Source organism: Pygocentrus nattereri, chromosome 3 (genome assembly GCF_015220715.1).
Source record: "Pygocentrus nattereri isolate fPygNat1 chromosome 3, fPygNat1.pri, whole genome shotgun sequence".
NCBI lineage: Eukaryota > Metazoa > Chordata > Actinopteri > Characiformes > Serrasalmidae > Pygocentrus > Pygocentrus nattereri.
This window is the reverse complement of record NC_051213.1, coordinates 50,875,000-50,894,668: the sequence shown is the minus strand read 5'-3', so window position 1 is coordinate 50,894,668 and position 19,669 is coordinate 50,875,000. Positions and strand designations below refer to the sequence as shown.

Sequence of the window (19,669 nt, the reverse complement as noted above, 5' to 3'; positions counted from 1 at the left end):
TATTATATATTTTTCAGTAACCGTTATTAATTATATATTTTTCAGTAACCGTTATGAATTTCATAGTAAGTATTATATATTTTTCAGTAACCGTTATGAATTCTATATTTTTCAGTAACCCTTATGAATTTCATAGTAAGTATTATATATTTTTCAGTAACCGTTATGAATTCTATATTTTTCAGTAACCGTTATGAATTCTATATTTTTCAGTAACCGTTATGAATTTCATAGTAAGTACTATATATTTTTCAGTAACCGTTATGAATTCTATATTTTTCAGTAACCGTTATGAATTTCATAGTAAGTATTATATATTTTTCAGTAACCGTTATGAATTCTATATTTTTCAGTAACCGTTATGAATTCTATATTTTTCAGTAACCGTTATGAATTTCATAGTAAGTATTATATATTTTTCAGTAACCGTTATGAATTTCATAGTATTATATATTTTTCAGTAACCGTTATTAATTATATATTTTTCAGTAACCGTTATGAATTCTATATTTTTCAGTAACCGTTATGAATTTCATAGTATTATATATTTTTCAGTAACCGTTATGAATTCTATATTTTTCAGTAACCGTTATGAATTCTATATTTTTCAGTAACCGTTATGAATTCTATATTTTTCAGTAACCGTTATGAATTTCATAGTAAGTACTATATATTTTTCAGTAACCGTTATGAATTTCATAGTATTATATATTTTTCAGTAACCGTTATTAATTATATATTTTTCAGTAACCGTTATGAATTTCATAGTAAGTATTATATATTTTTCAGTAACCGTTATGAATTCTATATTTTTCAGTAACCCTTATGAATTTCATAGTAAGTATTATATATTTTTCAGTAACCGTTATTAATTCTATATTTTTCAGTAACCGTTATGAATTTTCTGTACATACAAAAACACATCTAGTATTTCAAAACTAGAAATCTTACAGAAACCTGAACATGTTTCAGTAATTGCTATATATTTGTATATAAACAGTGTATATGAAAAAGCTCAAATGTGCAGAAGTGTGTTCACATATTTATACTAAATATACTTATACATCAGCATTAACATGGAATTTGAGCAGGACGTACTTTTGCACATGACTGTGTGTGTTGAGTTTAGGTTTGCTAGCCGGTTGCTGAATGAGCTACGTGAGAAATATGAAACTGAACAAATTGGATCCGGGCGGCGCTGCTGCTTTAGACCATTTCACATTGATTTTTATTTTTAGAAGCTCCTGATTCTCAGATGTGGAGACTGGAAGGAACGTCCTGCTCTGCCCATCAGAGGAGGGCTTAGTAACTGATAAGCTAGAAACTGAAAGTGAAGATCACTGCTAGAGTTCAGTCTCCACTGTGAACTGATCAGTTTATTTAACCAAATTCTGTTTTTCTCAAAACTTTTTATTTATTTTTGCTTCTTTTTCATGTGACTTATTTATAAATGTCTCAATATTTCACAAATTTAGATAGATAGAACTTTATTGATCCCAAAGGGAAATTGCAGTGTTTCAGTAGCAAGACGTACAACTGCACATAAACTTACATAAACTAAGCAGTAAATAAAAATAGAAATAAAAATAGACACAATACGCTTTCTTTCCTGTGGATCCATGAATTTCTCTCAAGTATTTACAGATTTTGATGGATTTTTTCATATTTTATAAACATCTTAATATTTCAGATATTTGACAGCTTGAAAAAACAATGCATTTATTTTCATCATTCATGTGATTTTCAATGGAACTGAATGAAATTCTCTGAGGCATTTCTGAGATTTTTTTAGCAGCATCTTAAAATTAAGAATTAAGATTCAGAATTTTCTAAAATATCTTCATTTCTGACTGAATTTCTTCATATTTTCATGTGTCTGGTTCCTGCCACTGTCTCTCTGTTTCAATAGGCTCACGTCGGCCCTTTATGACTAAAACACTTTGATGGGTCTCCTGGACGTCTGCACTGGACTCAGTGGTCAGTATATTTTTGGCAGTCAGGAGCTGATTGTCCAAACGCAATTCCTGTATCTACATGGTCGCTAAACAGGAGTTGTGTATGGACATCACTCTTCTGGCTGCCACAGCGCAGATTAAAGTAAGGAGGACACGTGATATTTCATTGTTTACAAACTGTAAACAGTGATGAACTGAATGTTCCTGATTCTACAGAAGGTCCAAAGGACTAATGATTCAAAAACTCAGTTTTTCTATGATAATGATTCATTTTCATTTGTTGTATCAAGATAATATTAATGGGCCAGAATATAACTTTGTTTTGCTAAAATAATGCCATAAAATTATAAAATTGCAAGGAAGCAAATTCAAGTAACTTGTTATCACAGTAAAACAGATGAAAACATGAAAGCCTGCCAATCTGTGGCCCTTTAAGGCTTTCCTTTAATGACAGAAAATTGTGTTAAAGTACTGACAATAAAAGTAATGCGTTTATATTGAACGCATCATTGTTGACGGAGCAGAGATTGTGGGGCTGATATACTAAAGCAGATCAGAGAAGGAGGAGTTACTGACAAAGTCAGGGACACAAGTCAAAGTACAACAGACCCAACACATAATGCAATAACAGGCTCAACAACAGACCCAATAACAAACTTAATGGCAGGCTAACAAAACACCCAAACAAAAGGTCCAACAACAGTCTGAATCACAAACCCAACAAAATGCCCAGTGACAGGCCTAAGAACAGACCCAAAAACAGACCCAACAACAGGCCCAAAAACAGACCCAAGAACAGACCCACCAATAGATCCAACAACCAGCCCAATGACATGCCCAAAACAGACCCACCAATAGACCTACCAACAGACCCAATAACAAACTTAATGCAAGGCCAACGACAGACCAACAACTGGCCTGACAACAGACCTGAAAATAGGCCCAGGAGACCAAAAACAGACCCAGCAAATAACCCAACAACAGACCCAATAACAAACTTAATGCAAGGCCAACGACAGACCAGACAAAAGGCCCAACAACAGTCTGAATCACAAACCCAACAAAAAGCCCAATGACAAACCTTACTACACCAAACAGCAAACCCAACAGGCCCAAAAACAGACCCACCAATTGACCCAACAACAGGCCAAATGACATGACCAAGAACAGATCCAACAACAGACCCAACAACAGGCCCAATGACATGACCAAGAACAGATCCAACAACAGACCCAGCAACAGGCCCAATGACATGACCAAGAACAGATCCAACAACAGACCCAACAACAGGCCTAATGACATGACCAAGCACAGATCCAACAACAGACCCAGCAACAGGCCCAATGACATGACCAAGAACAGATCCAACAACAGACCCAACAACAGGCCTAATGACATGACCAAGAACAGATCCAACAACAGGCCCAATGACATGACCAAGAACAGATCCAACAACAGACCCAACAACAGGCCAAATGACATGACCAAGAACAGATCCAACAACAGATCCAACAACAGGCCCAATGACATGACCAAGAACAGATCCAACAACAGATCCAACAACAGGCCCAATGACATGACCAAGAACAGATCCAACAACAGGCCCATTGACATGACCAAGAACAGATACAACAACAGGCCAAATGACATGACCAAGCACAGATCCAACAACAGACCCAGCAACAGGCCCAATGACATGACCAAGAACAGATCCAACAACAGATCCAACAACAGGCCCAATGACATGACCAAGAACAGATCCAACAACAGATCCAACAACAGGCCCAATGACATGACCAAGAACAGATCCAACAACAGATCCAACAACAGGCCCAATGACATGACCAAGAACAGATCCAACAACAGATCCAACAACAGGCCCAATGACATGACCAAGAACAGATCCAACAACAGGCCCAATGACATGACCAAGAACAGATACAACAACAGGCCCAATGACATGACCAAGAACAGATCCAACAACAGGCCCAACAACAGGCCCAATGACATGTCTAAGAACAGATCCAACAACAGACCCAACAACAGGCCAAATGACATGACCAAGAACAGATTCAACAACAGATCCAACAACAGACCCAACAACAGGCCCAATGACATGACCAAGAACAGATTCAACAACAGACCCAACAACAGGCCTTACAACAGGCCCAATGACATGACCAAGAACAGATCCAACAACAGACCCAACGACAGGCCCAATGACATGACCAAGAACAGATCCAACAACAGGCCCAATGACATGACCAAGAACAGATCCAACAACAGACCGAACAACAGGCCCAATGACATGACCAAGAACAGATCCAACAACAGGCCCAATGACATGACCAAGAACAGATCCAACAACAGACCCAACAACAGGCCCAATGACATGACCAAGAACAGATACAACAACAGGCCCAATGACATGACCAAGAACAGATACAACAACAGGCCAAACAAAAAACACAACAGACAAAACAATATACATAACAACAGGGCTAAAAACAAACCCAGCAACAGACACAACAAGTGTATATAGAACCTTTATATATTTTAGGATGGTTCTTCACCCATTTCATTCAGAAGTATGTCTCTTTACAGAACCCTCCACTAAAAGATTCTTCAGGAAACCAAAAGATTGATCTTTTATGGCATCGCTTCAAAGAGCCCACTTTCATTTTTTTTTTCATGTCATTTGTAAAGTGTACAGAATTTCACTAACTGTGTTGTGTCCCTGAAATGTGACAAAGTTCCTTGATAAAATGGAAAGTGAATTTAATCTCAATCAAATAAAAGAAGTTCAGCTCTTGTGCAATGGTTTTTGAAGCATTTCTGTGAAATCACATGACTCACATGAAACGGCTCCAAACACATATCCAATAGGAATGGAGAAATTCGGGATTGTGCAACAGGAACACCCGATCCACCTTCCAGCACATTAGACTTTCCGACTGAAGGGCAAATAGCAGAAGATAACGGTCAGAGAAGAGGCAACATCAGCGCACATACTTTCCCTCTGTCCACTCAGCACAGCCATGGGCTCAGTACTGTATCTACTGCTGTGCTCCACTTTCACTGCGCAGCTGGTTTCTGCAGACAGGTAAGCAGCTCTGAGAGAACAGCGAATTATCCCAGCTCGGCTGCGTGTGGATGGGTTATGTGGACTACGGTGAACTGCTCTGTGAAGACGTGACGGATCTATTCACGCTTGGGTTTAACTAGGATATCGTGACTGTCTCACAAAAACCTTGACTTTCTGGCTTAACCCCTTAAAATTTTATATACCAATTTTATAATATTATACACCAAGGCTTATTATTCAGTAACTATAGGGATGTCAATGCAAACTGGTTGAGTTATTATAAGGTTATAGAAGTGTGTAATAAACATGTGTGCCCTGCCCATTTAAGGGGTTAATTGCTCCAGTATTCTGGTGGCAAAGTTTCTTGTTCATGGGGAAATGGAAAAATACCCTTTGTTGCCACTTTATTATGTACACCTACCTTATCCTCTTAAGCTCCTTGGAACCACCAGTGGCTCCAAACTGCACTCGGTCATGTTCTTCATAACGTTCATACTCCATAAGCTCCATTCAGAAGCTGGGCGTCGTGTGAGGCTGTAGCTCTTCTCTCCAGTCTAATAGACGGTGATGTCATTTTAAACCCTTATAATAAAAGAAGCTGAACTCAGTTTGTTTTTCTACTGAAAGTCGACCCGTTTTTCCCCAAATCTGGGCTCTAAACTATAAACAGCCGGCGTCTCTTCAGTGATCTGCTCTGGAAACTTCTGGAAATCTCTGGAGATTTTTGGCTTTTAGCCATAAATTGTAAACGTATAGCATCATGTTTATGATGTCTAGTTGCATTAGAACTCCGGTGACTGAGAACGAGGCTGTTGTGTGTGATTGGAGGAATTGCGTCTCAAATTAGTTTCGGGGACGTGCTAGGCAAGGGACGAGAACCCGGAAGCGATACAACAGTGTACAAAATTTTAAGCCTTCATTATTTTCTGAGATATAGAGACTTTACAAGTGGGTGTGTCCTGAAATGTTACCTTAAAATTAGGAATGAAAAACACATAAAACAAGTCATAACTTCTGAACTATTGGTGCTAGATCCATGATTTTTTTCATTAATTAATACTTGTTTTAATGTGTGTTTTCTGAGTACCAAAGAATATATAGAGATGCATGTTTGCTACTTTATAACTTGCTGAAACAACAGAAATTCCTCTAAACCTCTAAACTGGAAAAAAATTTAAATTAAAATGAAGTAAAATTAATATATTTAAATAAAATGTATCAAACTGAACAAAACTCTGAAAAAGTGCGTCAAAAATAATGTATACTACTGGAAAGAGCTTTTTTTTAAAACAGGTGTATCATATATGAGGCTGGTATCTTGATTTAGACCGTTTTTATTAAAATATCAAATATATCTTCTTTTACATGAGACAGAAATTTAAAATACAGGCTGATTCAAACAGCCACACAACAGCATTAAACTATAATATTACACAATAATATTATAAAATACGTAATATTTAGATCTACAAACGTATACAAAACAATGTATCTGTGTTCAATATAATAATAAGTAATACATTCTATAGGGGTTTTTTATGTTTACCAACACACACAGTCATCAACTCTAAACAATTTCAACAGTTTAAAAATGATCAGACTTTATATTTTTCTCCATAGTGCTTACTTTAAAAATGAAAAGCTCTTTATCTCAGAAACTGATGAAGGTACAGAACTAAAATTTGACAGATTTCAGGGAGGAAAATGGTTTGCCGTCAGATCAAAGCGAGGCGGCACTGGCTTGTCCATGTCGGTCCTCATCATGCCACCAAGAGCTGTGGTGGTTCCTCCAGCAACTTCCCGAGCTGCTCCAGTGCCTGCGTTTAAATCACTTGGCCTCTCCACCAACTCACAACATGCTCACCCCTGCAGTTTCCCGCGTTTAGCCTGGTGTTTTTGCGAAGTCTCCGTACGTCTTTACCTGAGTTCTCAGCCTCTTTCCCTTTGTTAGTTCGGTCCGGTGTTTTGACCCCTGCTGTTTTTAACACTGATCTGCCTCTGATGTGTTTTGACCCCTGCCTGTTGTGACTATGAGAGCTGGATTACCCCAAATAACGCAGCCAGCCTACATCCCTCAAACTGTTGCAGGCACAGAAAATCGTGGACAATCACAAATTTTGAGTGATTTCTCTGGAATGTATTGAAAATCGTCTTGATTATTCTGTCCTGGTTTCTGTTTCAGGTTCCTGGTGACGGCTCCCAGCGTGTTCCATGTTGGAGTGACGGAGCAGGTGGTGGTGCAGGTTGGAGACGCACCGGTCAGCGTGACCTGTTACTTAGAACAGGAGGTGAAACGGGTTCGCATGTCAGAGCTGGGAACTATAAGCATCACCCAGAAAGGACAGATTGGAAAACTAGGCCTAAAGGTAAACCAAGTATATCTGGACAAATGAAAAGCACCTCATAGATTAGTAGTGTGTGTGCTGTGGGGTATTAATAATCACAGAGCTCTGCAGTCGTCAGTTCTGCAGTCGGCGCTGTGATCGAATAGCCTGTGCCGTTGATCTCTCCGGGAAAAATGAAAATTTTTGTTTAACCTCTTTACAAAAATGCCTTAAAGCTGATTTTTGGCGTGTGAACATTCTTTCCCGAATGTCACCGAATCCTCTGAATTATAAGGCAGCCTAGCGACATCTTAGCAACCACAGGAAATACCATAGCAATGGCCTAGCAACACCTTAGCAACCACCTGTGATGACATTGCAGTGGCCTAGTAACATGTTAGCAAGCACTTTGGATACCATAGCAATAACCCAGCAATGCCTTAGTAGCCACCTGGGATACCGTAGCAATGGCCAAGCAACATCTTAGTAACCACATGGGATACCATAGCAATGGCCTTGCATCACCTTAGCAACCAATAGGGCTACCATAGCAATGGCCTAGCAACGCCTTAGCAACCACCTGTGATGACATTGCAGTGGCCTACTAACCTGTTAGCAAGCACTTTGGATACCATAGCAATACCATGGCAATGTCTTAACAACCACCTGGGATACCGTATCAATGGCCTAGCAACATCTTAGTAACCACATGGGATACCATAGGAATGGCCTTGCATCACATTAGCAACCAATATGGTTAGCATAGCAATGGCCTAGCAACATCATAGCAACCACCTGGGATACCATAGCAACGGCTTTATAGCTTGCGAGTTTCTCCTTTTAGTTCTTTTTTAAATTCCTTTTTGTGTTTTTTTTTGTAATGAATGTATTGATCCTGTATTTCAGCAGCTCATATTGGTTACATCATAAAACCACAACTCAGAAATAATGAAATCCTTTCATTATTACCACATCCGGTCGTGCTCCGCTGACAAAGACTGCTCCCTGCATTCGCTCTTTTCTGTGCTTCTGTCTTTTTCACGTCTCCAACTCTTCTGAAAGGTGCCTGTGGACAAAGTTGCGGAATTGACCTCAGCTGACGGACAGCCGCCTTACCTGAACCTGGTGTGTGATGTTGGGCAAAGGAAGCGGCAGGCGGCTCGAGTTTTAGTGTCTCCACACAGAGGCTACATCTTCATTCAGACCGACCAGCCCATATATAACCCCTCACAGACGGGTAAACACAGCACAGTCTGTTCAGCCGAAATTCAAGAACATTGGTGCAGCCAGTTGTATTTCCATGAATATCAATTCTGTGTGAAAAAGTAGATGTTAAGGTTGATTATTAAATGTTTTCTGTCAATTCCGTTGCAGTTCAGTACAGGATCTTTGTTCTGGATCACGCCATGCGCCCCACATCAGATATGATATTTGTGCACATCATTGTAAGTGTTGCCTTATCCACATCCACTTCTTTTAAGGAGTATGAAAGAGTAAGGCATGAGCTACAATATAAACAATTATAAAAATGATCATTTTTATAGAACCTCGCTGCACCTCTCTGTGACAAATGAAAATGTTAGATTTGTTTGGATCTTCTGTGTTTTTTGAATATTCAGTTGAAAGTGCAAATGAGCTTATAATCCAGGTGTTCCAGTCACTTCCGTGGCCACAGGTGTATAAAGCCGAGCCCCTCGGCCTGCAGACTGCTTCTACAGACATTAGTGAAAGAATGGGTCGCTCTCAGGAGCTCAGTGAATTCCAGCGTGGTGCCGTGATCGGACGCCACCTGTGCAGCAAGTCCAGTCGTGAAATTTCCTCACTACTAAACATTCCACAATCTCTACAGACCTCCAAACTTCATGTGGCCTTCAGATCAGCTGAAGAACAGCGTAGAGAGCTTCATGGAATGGGTTTCCATGGCCGAGCAGCTGCATCCAAGCCTTACATCACCAAGCGCAATGCAAAGCGTGGAATGCAGTGGAGTAAAGCGCCACCACTGGACTCTAGAGCAGTGGAGACGAGTTCTCTGGAGTGACCAATCACGCTTCTCTGTCTGGAAATCCGATGGACGAGTCTGGGTTTGATGGTTGCCAGGAGACGGTACTTGTCTGACTGCACTGTGCCGAGTGTAAAGTTTGGTGGAGGGGGGATCATGGTGTGGGGGTGTTTTTCAGGAGTTGGGCTCGGCCCCTTAGTTCCAGTGAAAGGAACTCTTAAAGCTTCAGCACCAAGAGATTCTGGACAATTTCATGCTCCCAACTTTGTGGGAACAGTTTGGGGACGGTCCCTTCCTGTTCCAACATGACTGCACACCAGTGCACAAAGCAGGTCCATAAAGACGTGGATGAGCCAGTTTGGTGTGGAAGAACTTGACTGGCCTGCACAGAGTCCTGACCTCAACCCCATAGAACACCTTTAGGATGAATTAGAGCGGAGACTGTGAGCCAGGCCTTCTCGTCCAACATCAGTGTCTGACCTCACAAACGTGCTTCTGGAAGAACGGTCAGAAATTCCCATAAACACTCCTAACCCTTGTGGAAAGCCTTCCCAGAAGAGCTGAAGCTGTTATAGCTGCAAAGGGTGGGCCGACATCATATTAAACCCTATGGATTAAGAATGGGACGTCACTCAAGTTCATATGCGTGTGCAGCTAGACGACCGAATACTTTTGGTAATATAGTGTATTTGCAAGAAACTGAGCCAAGTACTGACCGCACTAAGTTATGTTGTCTCCGTGTTGACTGTGATTGTTTTTAATAGAATGCAGAAGGAAATACAATCAAGAAAGTCCAGTACAAAGTCACACATGGCATTTTCTCCAAGAGGTTCCACATTCCTGATTTATCACAGTATGTTCTTTCCCATTTGTTATGAAATGTAATTTTAGTTTTCATATTGAAAACAGCACACACAATAAAAATAAAATGAAATAAAAGTAGAAAAACATCTCGAGGGAAGTGTTTTGCATTTTGTTGCCCAATGGCAACATCATGAGTCAATGGATAGAATGGAAGTAAATCAATACACTGCTGTTGGGACCATCCAGGCTTTTAACAGCCTGATATGCAGAGATGTTTAAATACATGTCCAGAGTTTCATTTTATTGCCATATGGCATCAAATGCATTTCGCCATTTGGTATAAAACAGTAGCATCTAAACTGGTTTCGTTTAATGTAAAAGGAGCTGTGACCTGCCACAGATTTATTTGCGTATGAATTTTGAGATCTGAGCATGAGATCAGATAAAAGTGCTCAGTGTTGCTGAGTTTTCCAAAGGAAATGAAAATTTAGTGACTTTTATATTGTAGTCAGCTAAAAATCCATTGTTGCCTAAAGGCAACAGCCTAAGCACATTAAACGGCTGTGTAGGTTCATCTCAGCAGGCTGCTCTCTTTAGGCAAATTGTGTTGCAACAACAATGTTCTTCCCATTTTTTTGACTTTTCTTTTCCTTTGGGAAACTGAGTCCTTTATGAACAAACATGTTATGCTTTTATCCGAACACTGACCTTCAGTTTCCCAAAGGCAAAGAAAGAAAATCACTTTTATCATTTTAATTAGAATCATTTGAAAACAGTAAGTTGCCGAGTGAAGAGCTCGACACGCGACATGCCTGTATCAGTTAATCTCAGCAGGCTGCTGTCTTTAGGCCGGGTGTGTGGAAGATCAAAGCTCACTACAAAGGCGACGAGAAGAGCGCAAGCGTCCGCGAATTCAAGGTCCAGAAGTTCGGTAAGAAACAGGACTGTGTTAATATTGTCTTTCTCAGTTGAGGTTCAAATCTATGCTGTAATATATTTATTATTTATTATACAACTGTCACATGATTTCATGTGTTAGTCATGATGTGTGCTCTTTAAAATGCCTGAAGATATTATAAAATTGCTTTCAAGTTTTCAAAACGTTGAAACCCAACCTGGTCTTTTCAGTCCTTCCCAGTTTCGGTGTGTCCATCCTGCCTGAATCTGGCTATCTCCTGGTGACCGCTGGGCATTTTAAATTCTCTGTTGGGGCTTCGTGAGTCTCCACTCCTTCTTCTAAAAACATTCAAAATTGTCTATAGAATTTTAAAAGAATTAAAATGTTTAAAATTTCAAAGTGTTTTAGTAAAACGGCCAAAATGGCACCTTGGCCAAAGAAACTATCTTAAATCTGGTCTAAATATCTAATGTTTTAACTTTTGAGATGGTCGTGGGAACATTATGAGTTTCTTTAACTTTCTAGACATTTAGCTTTTTTGCTTTTTAAAGCAATTACGTGAAATAATCTCAATATATTAGCAGATGTTTGTGCTTTTTAAGCAAATCTCTTAAAGAAAACAGAGCAAAAAGCATCTGCCAATATTGAAATGATCTCCCTTAGTACAGTAACTCAAAACAAGCAAAACATGCCTAGAAATAAGTTCAACACTCTCAAACGTCCTAAAATTACAAATATTGGATTTTTAGTCCACATCTAAGATTTTTTTAGCCAAGATATTTTCTTGCAGTGTAAGTTTAGAACTTTCTACACTGCAAAAAATGTTATATTATCAAGTGAAATGATCTGAAATCTAGTCAATATATCTAATGTTCATAATGCTCAGACAGAAACATTATTAGAAATATTATAAGATTGCTTGTTTTTGTCAATTTTATCAATGAAATGATCTCTCAGTTGTTTGCTTCTGGGAGATTACAACAAGCTAAATTATTTTTCAGTATAGTGAGATTAATTACTTAATTAAAAATGAACAAAATTACTTAAAACAAGTAAAAAATATTAAATAAATAATCTCACTATACTGAAAATTCATTGAGAAAATTACCTTGAGATCATTTTACTAAATGAAATCACTCTAAGCATCTAAAAATTGACTAGAAATTAGGAAAATAATCTTAATTTAAGCTTTCAACAGTTAGAAGAAGAGAAATATTGGACATATTGACTGTATTTGTGATCGCGTCACCTGCAGAGCGGTCATGTTTTGCAGTGTACGCTCTGAGTAACGTGCACATCCTAACCTGTGTCCACAGAGCTGCCTTCACTTTGACTAATCAATAATCACTCCTTAGGTATTCTTATGGGAAGACCATCAGTGGGGGATTCCACTGTCGGTTTGGGGTCAGAACCGGGTCAGATGACATCAAGTTCATAAAGGGCCTGGAGAAAACTGGACCGGTAAGTGAAAGGATGGCCTTCCTGACCTTCTGAGCAGCGTAAGTGAAGTAAAGTACAGTGAGAAGAGCCCTGAAAGTTCTCCACCGACTCTGTTCCTCAGATACAAGCCGGCAAAGCCGACGTGTCTCTGAGTCTGTCAGACGTCCAGCAGAAGCTCCAGAGCACAACACTGCAGCACCTGGCGGAGGGCGGGGCTCAGTTCTACATCGGTGTCACCGTCACAGACAAAATCAGTAAAGATCCATCGCTTACTGCAGAACACGGTTCTATCGGCTCTACTGAGCACTCAGTAGAACACTCACCTGCTCTGATTGGTTCATGAAGCCTTAATGAGGATCAGAGCATCATTAGGAGAGCAGATGACAGTCAGATGATCCAGCCCGGTTCTCTTTAATTCACATTCAGCCGTTTTTATTCTGTTTCTGGAAGCACAATGTCAACATATTGACTTAATACCCAGAAATGACTTATTTAAAAAAAAAAAGACTTAAGATCTCAAAATAATGACTGTGAAACATTTTGTCTTGACCTCTTAAAAAGACTTGTTTTGTGAAAATTTTGATTTGCTGTCTTAAAATAATGACTTAAAAAAATATATATATATATTATTATTATGACCAGTTTGACTTATTTAATGAAAAATGATGACCTATTTTCTGAAGACTTGGTATCTCATCTTCTGTAGACTTAGTATCTTGAAATAATGATTTATCTTGAGATTTTGAGTTATTACAGTGGAATTCCAACCTACTATACTGAATTATGAATGAATGGAGTTTCAAGAAAGTAGGTATTTATTTTGGGGTGAAAAGTCATTATTTTGATATGATAAATAAGTAATAATGAAATAATGAATCAATCGTTTCTCAATGTATTAACATTTAGAGAAAATGAATTACTCCATTGTAAAGATCAAAATTATGAGAACAGTACGGAAAATTTTGCAGCTTCAGCCTCATTGTGAATTTCCCCGCTGTGGGACTAATAAAGGGTTATCTTATCTTATCTTATCTTATCTTATCTTATCTTATCTTATCTTATCTTATCTTATCTTCTAGTTTGTTTGCTAAAAGATTCTTGATGTTCTAAGACGTTCCCATGTGGTTCTACAGGAGAACTCAGCACTCCAGGAGAGTTTGGACTTTTAACTTTGCTACTTGTTTCTGTCCTACTGGCCTTTCTGAAATGCCCTCGTGTTCCTGCAGGTGGTGAGGTACAGGAGACAGAAGTATTCCTTCCTATCGTATCCCAGCCGTACCTGGTGGACCTGTCCAGAACACGGTCACACTACATCCCCCAGATGCCACTGGATGTGGTGGTAAGAATTCCCACGGCTGATTCGTTCTCAGTTAACCGCAAAAGCAAAACGGTGGGTCACTTCTAGCCTTCATACCTTCAGAACGTTTAAGATACAAACATGATCCACATATCGGGACGTCCCGCAGACACGCCCCTAACTAGCAAGCATGAGGGCATCGAGCTGTGATGTGAGCATCAGTGAGTAATTCGGCTTGGAACATCACCCAAAATCCTGATTTTATTGCTTTGCTGTTTGGCCTTCATATTGCAACAAAGGGTTAAAATATGCAGCTCAATTAGTAATTAAAAATGAAGCCAGTCTTGCTGCGTGTCAGAGGTTTAGTTCTCAGCCTGAATCCATGACGACAGAAAAGCTATAAAAACATGTCCACCGTATGCTAATTGTTAATTATACTCATACGGTGGTGCAGTGGGTGGCGCTGTCGCCTCACAGTGAGGAGGGTCTGGGTTCGATTCCCCGGCCGGGTGACCGGGGTCCTCTCTGTGTGGAGTCTGCATGTTCTCTGCGTGGGTTTCCTCCGGGTTCTCCGGTTTCCTCCCACAGTCCAAAGACATGCAGTCAGGCCGATTGGACATGTTACACTGCCCCTGGGTGTGTGTGTGTGTGTGTGTCTGTCTGCCCTGTGATGGACTGGCGACCTGGCCAGGTGTGTATCCTGCCTATCGCCTGATGACCGCTGGGATAGGCTCCAGCATGCCCCCCGTGACCCTGAGGGAGAAGTGGCTTAGAAAATGTGTGTGTGTGTGTGTGTGTGTGTGTACTCATGATAATCAATAAAATGAATCGCCATCAAAGTTATTACCCGTCCAGCTCACAGACACTCCAGACGAGACATTTCTGAAAAGATAACTGCAACCGCATTCGTTTTCAAAACCTCTATAATTAAAATACACACTGCTTATCAGAAATGACCCAAATTCATAAAAGATATCAAATGTCTGTCAACATACGTGTATTTTACATGGTTCAAACATTGTGAATGGTCAGAAATGTGGTCAATGTGAATTGCTGTTAGCTTAGTGCTAACATACTACTGTAAATCCCATAGGGATGTCAGCAGGAATTAGCATCATCGTATAGCTTTGACATAATGGCCTAAGTATTCATGGTCCGCCACCGGCATCGATGGTGATGGGGTGGAGCCTACGGCAGTTCCGCCCACACCACCATGACGGTAATCCTATGCAAAACTAGTGCAATCTACCGAAAGGAAAAACAGAACTTTCCTCACTTTTTTAAAACAAAGGAGTTTGAGGTGACCGTTCACTCCCAGGACATACAGTTCATATATGGAAACCATGCAGAAATGTTTTGAATTCCCTGTTTCTGTGATGTTACAAGAAGTCAGTCGAACATGGAAAACCGGGTGAATCACTACTTTATAGTGTGAGCTGTTCTAATGCACTGAAAGTGTGTCTGTTTATCTTCTTGATTAGGTTGTGGTGCGCACCCCAAATGGATCGCCAGCTAAAGGCGTCCCAGTGAAGATTGATGTGTCCAACACTGTGGAGAAATCCTTTATTAAAAACACAGACGATGAGGGAATCGTGACACACCCATGCAATCTTGTACAAAGCCCTCCGGACATAACACTGGAGGTGAGTGCTTGGAAAGTGACTGGCACGATGCTAAGAACAGAGCAACAAACATGCATAATAAAAGTGTTTCATTAAAATCAGTCCACAATTATAAACATTCAATAGCAACTACATGATGTCATCAATCAATCAATTCTTTGGAATGTTTCATTTCTTTTACCTTTGACTTGGATCGAGCCCAGCTCCAGTACCTGAGTGATGGTACAGGTACCCTTCATGGAATATTACTAGTATTAATAAGTAGAAGTAGGAGACTTCTGTTTATGTTTCATATGTTTTTTAAAAAATTAATTAAATGTAAATTTACTGTATACGGTGATATAGTACAATGCTGCATGTATCATTTAGTGTGTTTGCATTATTATTAATATGTTTATAGCACTCAGTGTGCCTAACAACCCCACTTACTTCAGGATACAGCTCTGTACTTAGTTCACTACAACATACACTCTTGAAAACGATGGTTCTTCTAGGGTTCCTTACTAATGATAATGATTCAATAAAGAACAGACACTTACTGAGCCCTTTTTCATATGGAGAATGTGTTGTACAGGGTTCTTATAGCACTAAAAAGGGTTCCGATATTGTGACAATCCCAACCTTGTAATCATCTACAGCACATCCCCCATCAATCTGAAGAACCATTTCAATAAGAAACAACCCTTTAATCAAGCACAGGGATCCTGTAGTGGTCATGGTTCTGCATAGGACCAATTTCTTCACTAAAAAAATATTGAAGAACCATCTTCTTAAATCATGCATATGGTTCTGTAGAGAGCCTTTTTGAAATTGGTTCTACTCAGCATTTGCATTGTGAAATTGTTCTTGCTCTAGATTGATGGAGAAAAGGTTCTATATACCACCAAAAAGGATTCTTCTACTGTTTACAAGCTTAATCTCGTAACATTAGCAGAACCTTTTTTTGGTGCTATATAGAACCATACGTAACACATTTTCTATCAAACTGAGGAACCATTTCACCATGTAAAGTACCATATAACATGCAAATGCTTCTTTGAGTGTTCATGGTTCTATATAGACCCTTGAAGAACCATCTTTTTAGGAGTGTGCTGGTGCTCATCATACTGTATACTGAAAGAGTTCTGCTGGAGCTCATGTGAAGTCAGAGTCCGCCAGGTGTGTGCAGAGCAGTAGATTTTCCACGTCACTGTTTTTTGAATGTTAAAGAGAATTAAACGCTGTACTGTTCCTGTACTGCCAGGTAACAGTGGACGGAGTTAAGTCCACAAAGACTATCCTTCCTTCCACTTCGTCAAGCAACAGCTTCCTGTATATAAGCGTGAACAATAAAGTCTTCTCACCTGGAAACACCCTGAATGCGGCCTTCAATATTGTCAACGGCAACCGGGCAGATAAATACATCTACTACATGGTAAGACAGACACGATTCAAGTAATAAAAACTATGGTGCATAAAATCACAGCAAGAAAATCATGTATACAAATAAAAAAACTGTTAACTTGCTGATTAAACTGATCTAAAGGTTTGATCAAACTTATTTAACTAAATGAAGGATTGATCAAACTGATTTATCTTAATGAAGGATTGATCAAAAAGATTTAACTAAATGAAGGATTGATTAAACTGATTTAACTAAATGAAGGACTGATCAAACTGATTTATCTTAATGAAGGATTGATCAAAAAGATTTAACTAAATGAAGGATTGATTAAACTGATTTAACTAAATGAAGGATTGATTAACCTGATTTATCTTAATGAAGGATTGATCAAACCAATTTAACTAAATGAAGGATTGATTAAACTGATTTATCTTAATGAAGGATTGATTAAACTGATTTATCTTAATGAAGGATTGATTAAACTGATTTAACTAATGAAGGATTGATTAAGCTGATTTATCTTAATGAAGGATTGATTAAACTGATTTAACTAATGAAGGATTGATTAAACTGATTTAACTAAATGAAGGATTGATCAAACCGATTTAACTAAATGAAGGATTGATTAAACTGGTTTATCTTAATGAAGGAATGATTAAACTGATTTAACTAAATGAAGGATTGATTAAACTGATTTATCTTAATGAAGGATTGATTAAACTGATTTAATTAAATGAAGGATTGATTAAACTGATTTATCTTAATGAAGGATTGATCAAACCGATTTAACTAAATGAAGGATTGATTAAACTGATTTATCTTAATGAAGGATTGATTAAACTGATTTATCTTAATGAAGGATTGATTAAACTGATTTAACTAATGAAGGATTGATTAAACTGATTTATCTTAATGAAGGATTGATTAAACTGATTTAACTTAATGAAGGATTGATCAAACTGATTTATCTTAATGAAGGATTGATTAAACTGATTTATCTTAATGAAGGATTGATTAAACTGATTTAACTTAATGAAGGATTGATTAAACTGATTTAACTTAATGAAGGATTGATTAAACTGATTTAACTAATGAAGGATTGATTAAACTGATTTATCTTAATGAAGGATTGATTAAACTGATTTATCTTAATGAAGGATTGATTAAACTGATTTAACTAATGAAGGATTGATTAAACTGATTTATCTTAATGAAGGATTGATTAAACTGATTTAACTTAATGAAGGATTGATTAAACTGATTTAACTTAATGAAGGATTGATTAAACTGATTTATCTTAATGAAGGATTGATTAAACTGATTGATCTTAATGAAGGATTGATTAACCTGATTTATCTTAATGAAGGATTGATTAAACTGATTTAACTAATGAAGGATTGATCAAACTGATTTATCGTAATGAAGGATTGATTAAACTGATTTATCTTAATGAAGGATTGATTAAACTGATTTAACTAATGAAGGATTGATTAAACTGATTTATCTTAATGAAAGATTGATCAAACCGATTTAAGTAAATGAAGGATTGATGAAACTGATTTATCTTAATGAAGGAATGATTAAACTGATTTATCTTAATGAAGGATTGATTAAACTGATTGATCTTAATGAAGGATTGATTAAACTGATTTATCTTAATGAAGGATTGATTAAACTGATTGATCTTAATGAAGGATTGATTAACCTGATTTATCTTAATGAAGGATTGATTAAACTGATTGATCTTAATGAAGGATTGATTAACCTGATTTATCTTAATGAAGGATTGATTAAACTGATTGATCTTAATGAAGGATTGATTAACCTGATTTATCTTAATGAAGGATTGATTAAACTGATTGATCTTAATGAAGGATTGATTAAACTGATGTATCTTAATGAAGGATTGATTAAACTGATTTATCTTAATGAAGGATTGATTAAACTGATTTAACTAATGAAGGATTGATTAAACTGATTGATCTTAATGAAGGATTGATTAACCTGATTGATCTTAATGAAGGATTGATTAACCTGATTTATCTTAATGAAGGATTGATTAAACTGATTGATCTTAATGAAGGATTGATTAACCTGATTTATCTTAATGAAGGATTGATTAAACTGATTGATCTTAATGAAGGATTGATTAAACTGATTGATCTTAATGAAGGATTGATTAAACTGATTGATCTTAATGAAGGATTGATTAACCTGATTTATCTTAATGAAAGATTACTAAATCTAAATCGGATGTTCTCCTCAGGTCGTTAATAAAGGGGTTGTTATAGATTCTGGTTCTCATGAAGGTGAAGATCTGTCTAGAGTGGACATCCAGATCAAAGCGGAAATGACCCCGTCCTTCCGTCTGATTGGGTATTATTACCACAGTAGCGGTGAGGTCGTGGCGGACTCCGTGTGGGTGGATGTGAAGGACTCGTGTGAGGGGAAGGTGAGTTCTGCTGTCACACTGACGATCTGCATCCACAGCAGGGGAAAAGGTTCATTAAACTGGCTTATTTTAATGAAGAGTTAATTATATTTATTCAACTTAACGAACTTGATTCAGTTTAATGAAGGTTTGACTAAACTTGATTCAGTTTAATGAAGGTTTGACTAAACTTGATTCAGTTTAATGAAGTACTGACTAAACTTGATTCGGTTTAATGAAGTACTGACTAAACTTGATTCAGTTTAATGAAGTACTGACTAAACTTGATTCAGTTTAATGAAGTACTGACTAAACTTGATTCGGTTTAATGAAGTACTGACTAAACTTGATTCAGTTTAATGAAGTACTGACTAAACTTGATTCGGTTTAATGAAGTACTGACTAAACTTGATTCAGTTTAATGAAGTAC

The 19,669-nt window shown here is 37.9% G+C and overlaps 1 protein-coding gene across 1 annotated transcript in view; it reads left to right on the top strand.

The window, feature by feature from the left end:
* The first annotated feature begins 4,906 nt into the window (after positions 1-4,906).
* The window catches only part of c4b (complement 4B (Chido blood group)), a 50,134-nt gene continuing 35,371 nt past the window's right edge, over positions 4,907-19,669 (top strand). The window contains exons 1-13 of the mRNA XM_037537252.1: positions 4,907-5,058; positions 7,223-7,406; positions 8,427-8,601; positions 8,739-8,809; positions 10,128-10,216; positions 11,016-11,098; positions 11,296-11,383; positions 12,421-12,526; positions 12,627-12,759; positions 13,732-13,844; positions 15,284-15,445; positions 16,668-16,838; positions 19,075-19,260. Of these exons, the coding sequence (XP_037393149.1) occupies positions 4,994-5,058; positions 7,223-7,406; positions 8,427-8,601; positions 8,739-8,809; positions 10,128-10,216; positions 11,016-11,098; positions 11,296-11,383; positions 12,421-12,526; positions 12,627-12,759; positions 13,732-13,844; positions 15,284-15,445; positions 16,668-16,838; positions 19,075-19,260 (1,626 nt within the window). The 5' untranslated portion in view covers positions 4,907-4,993. The remainder of the gene's footprint in view (positions 5,059-7,222; positions 7,407-8,426; positions 8,602-8,738; positions 8,810-10,127; positions 10,217-11,015; positions 11,099-11,295; positions 11,384-12,420; positions 12,527-12,626; positions 12,760-13,731; positions 13,845-15,283; positions 15,446-16,667; positions 16,839-19,074; positions 19,261-19,669) is intronic.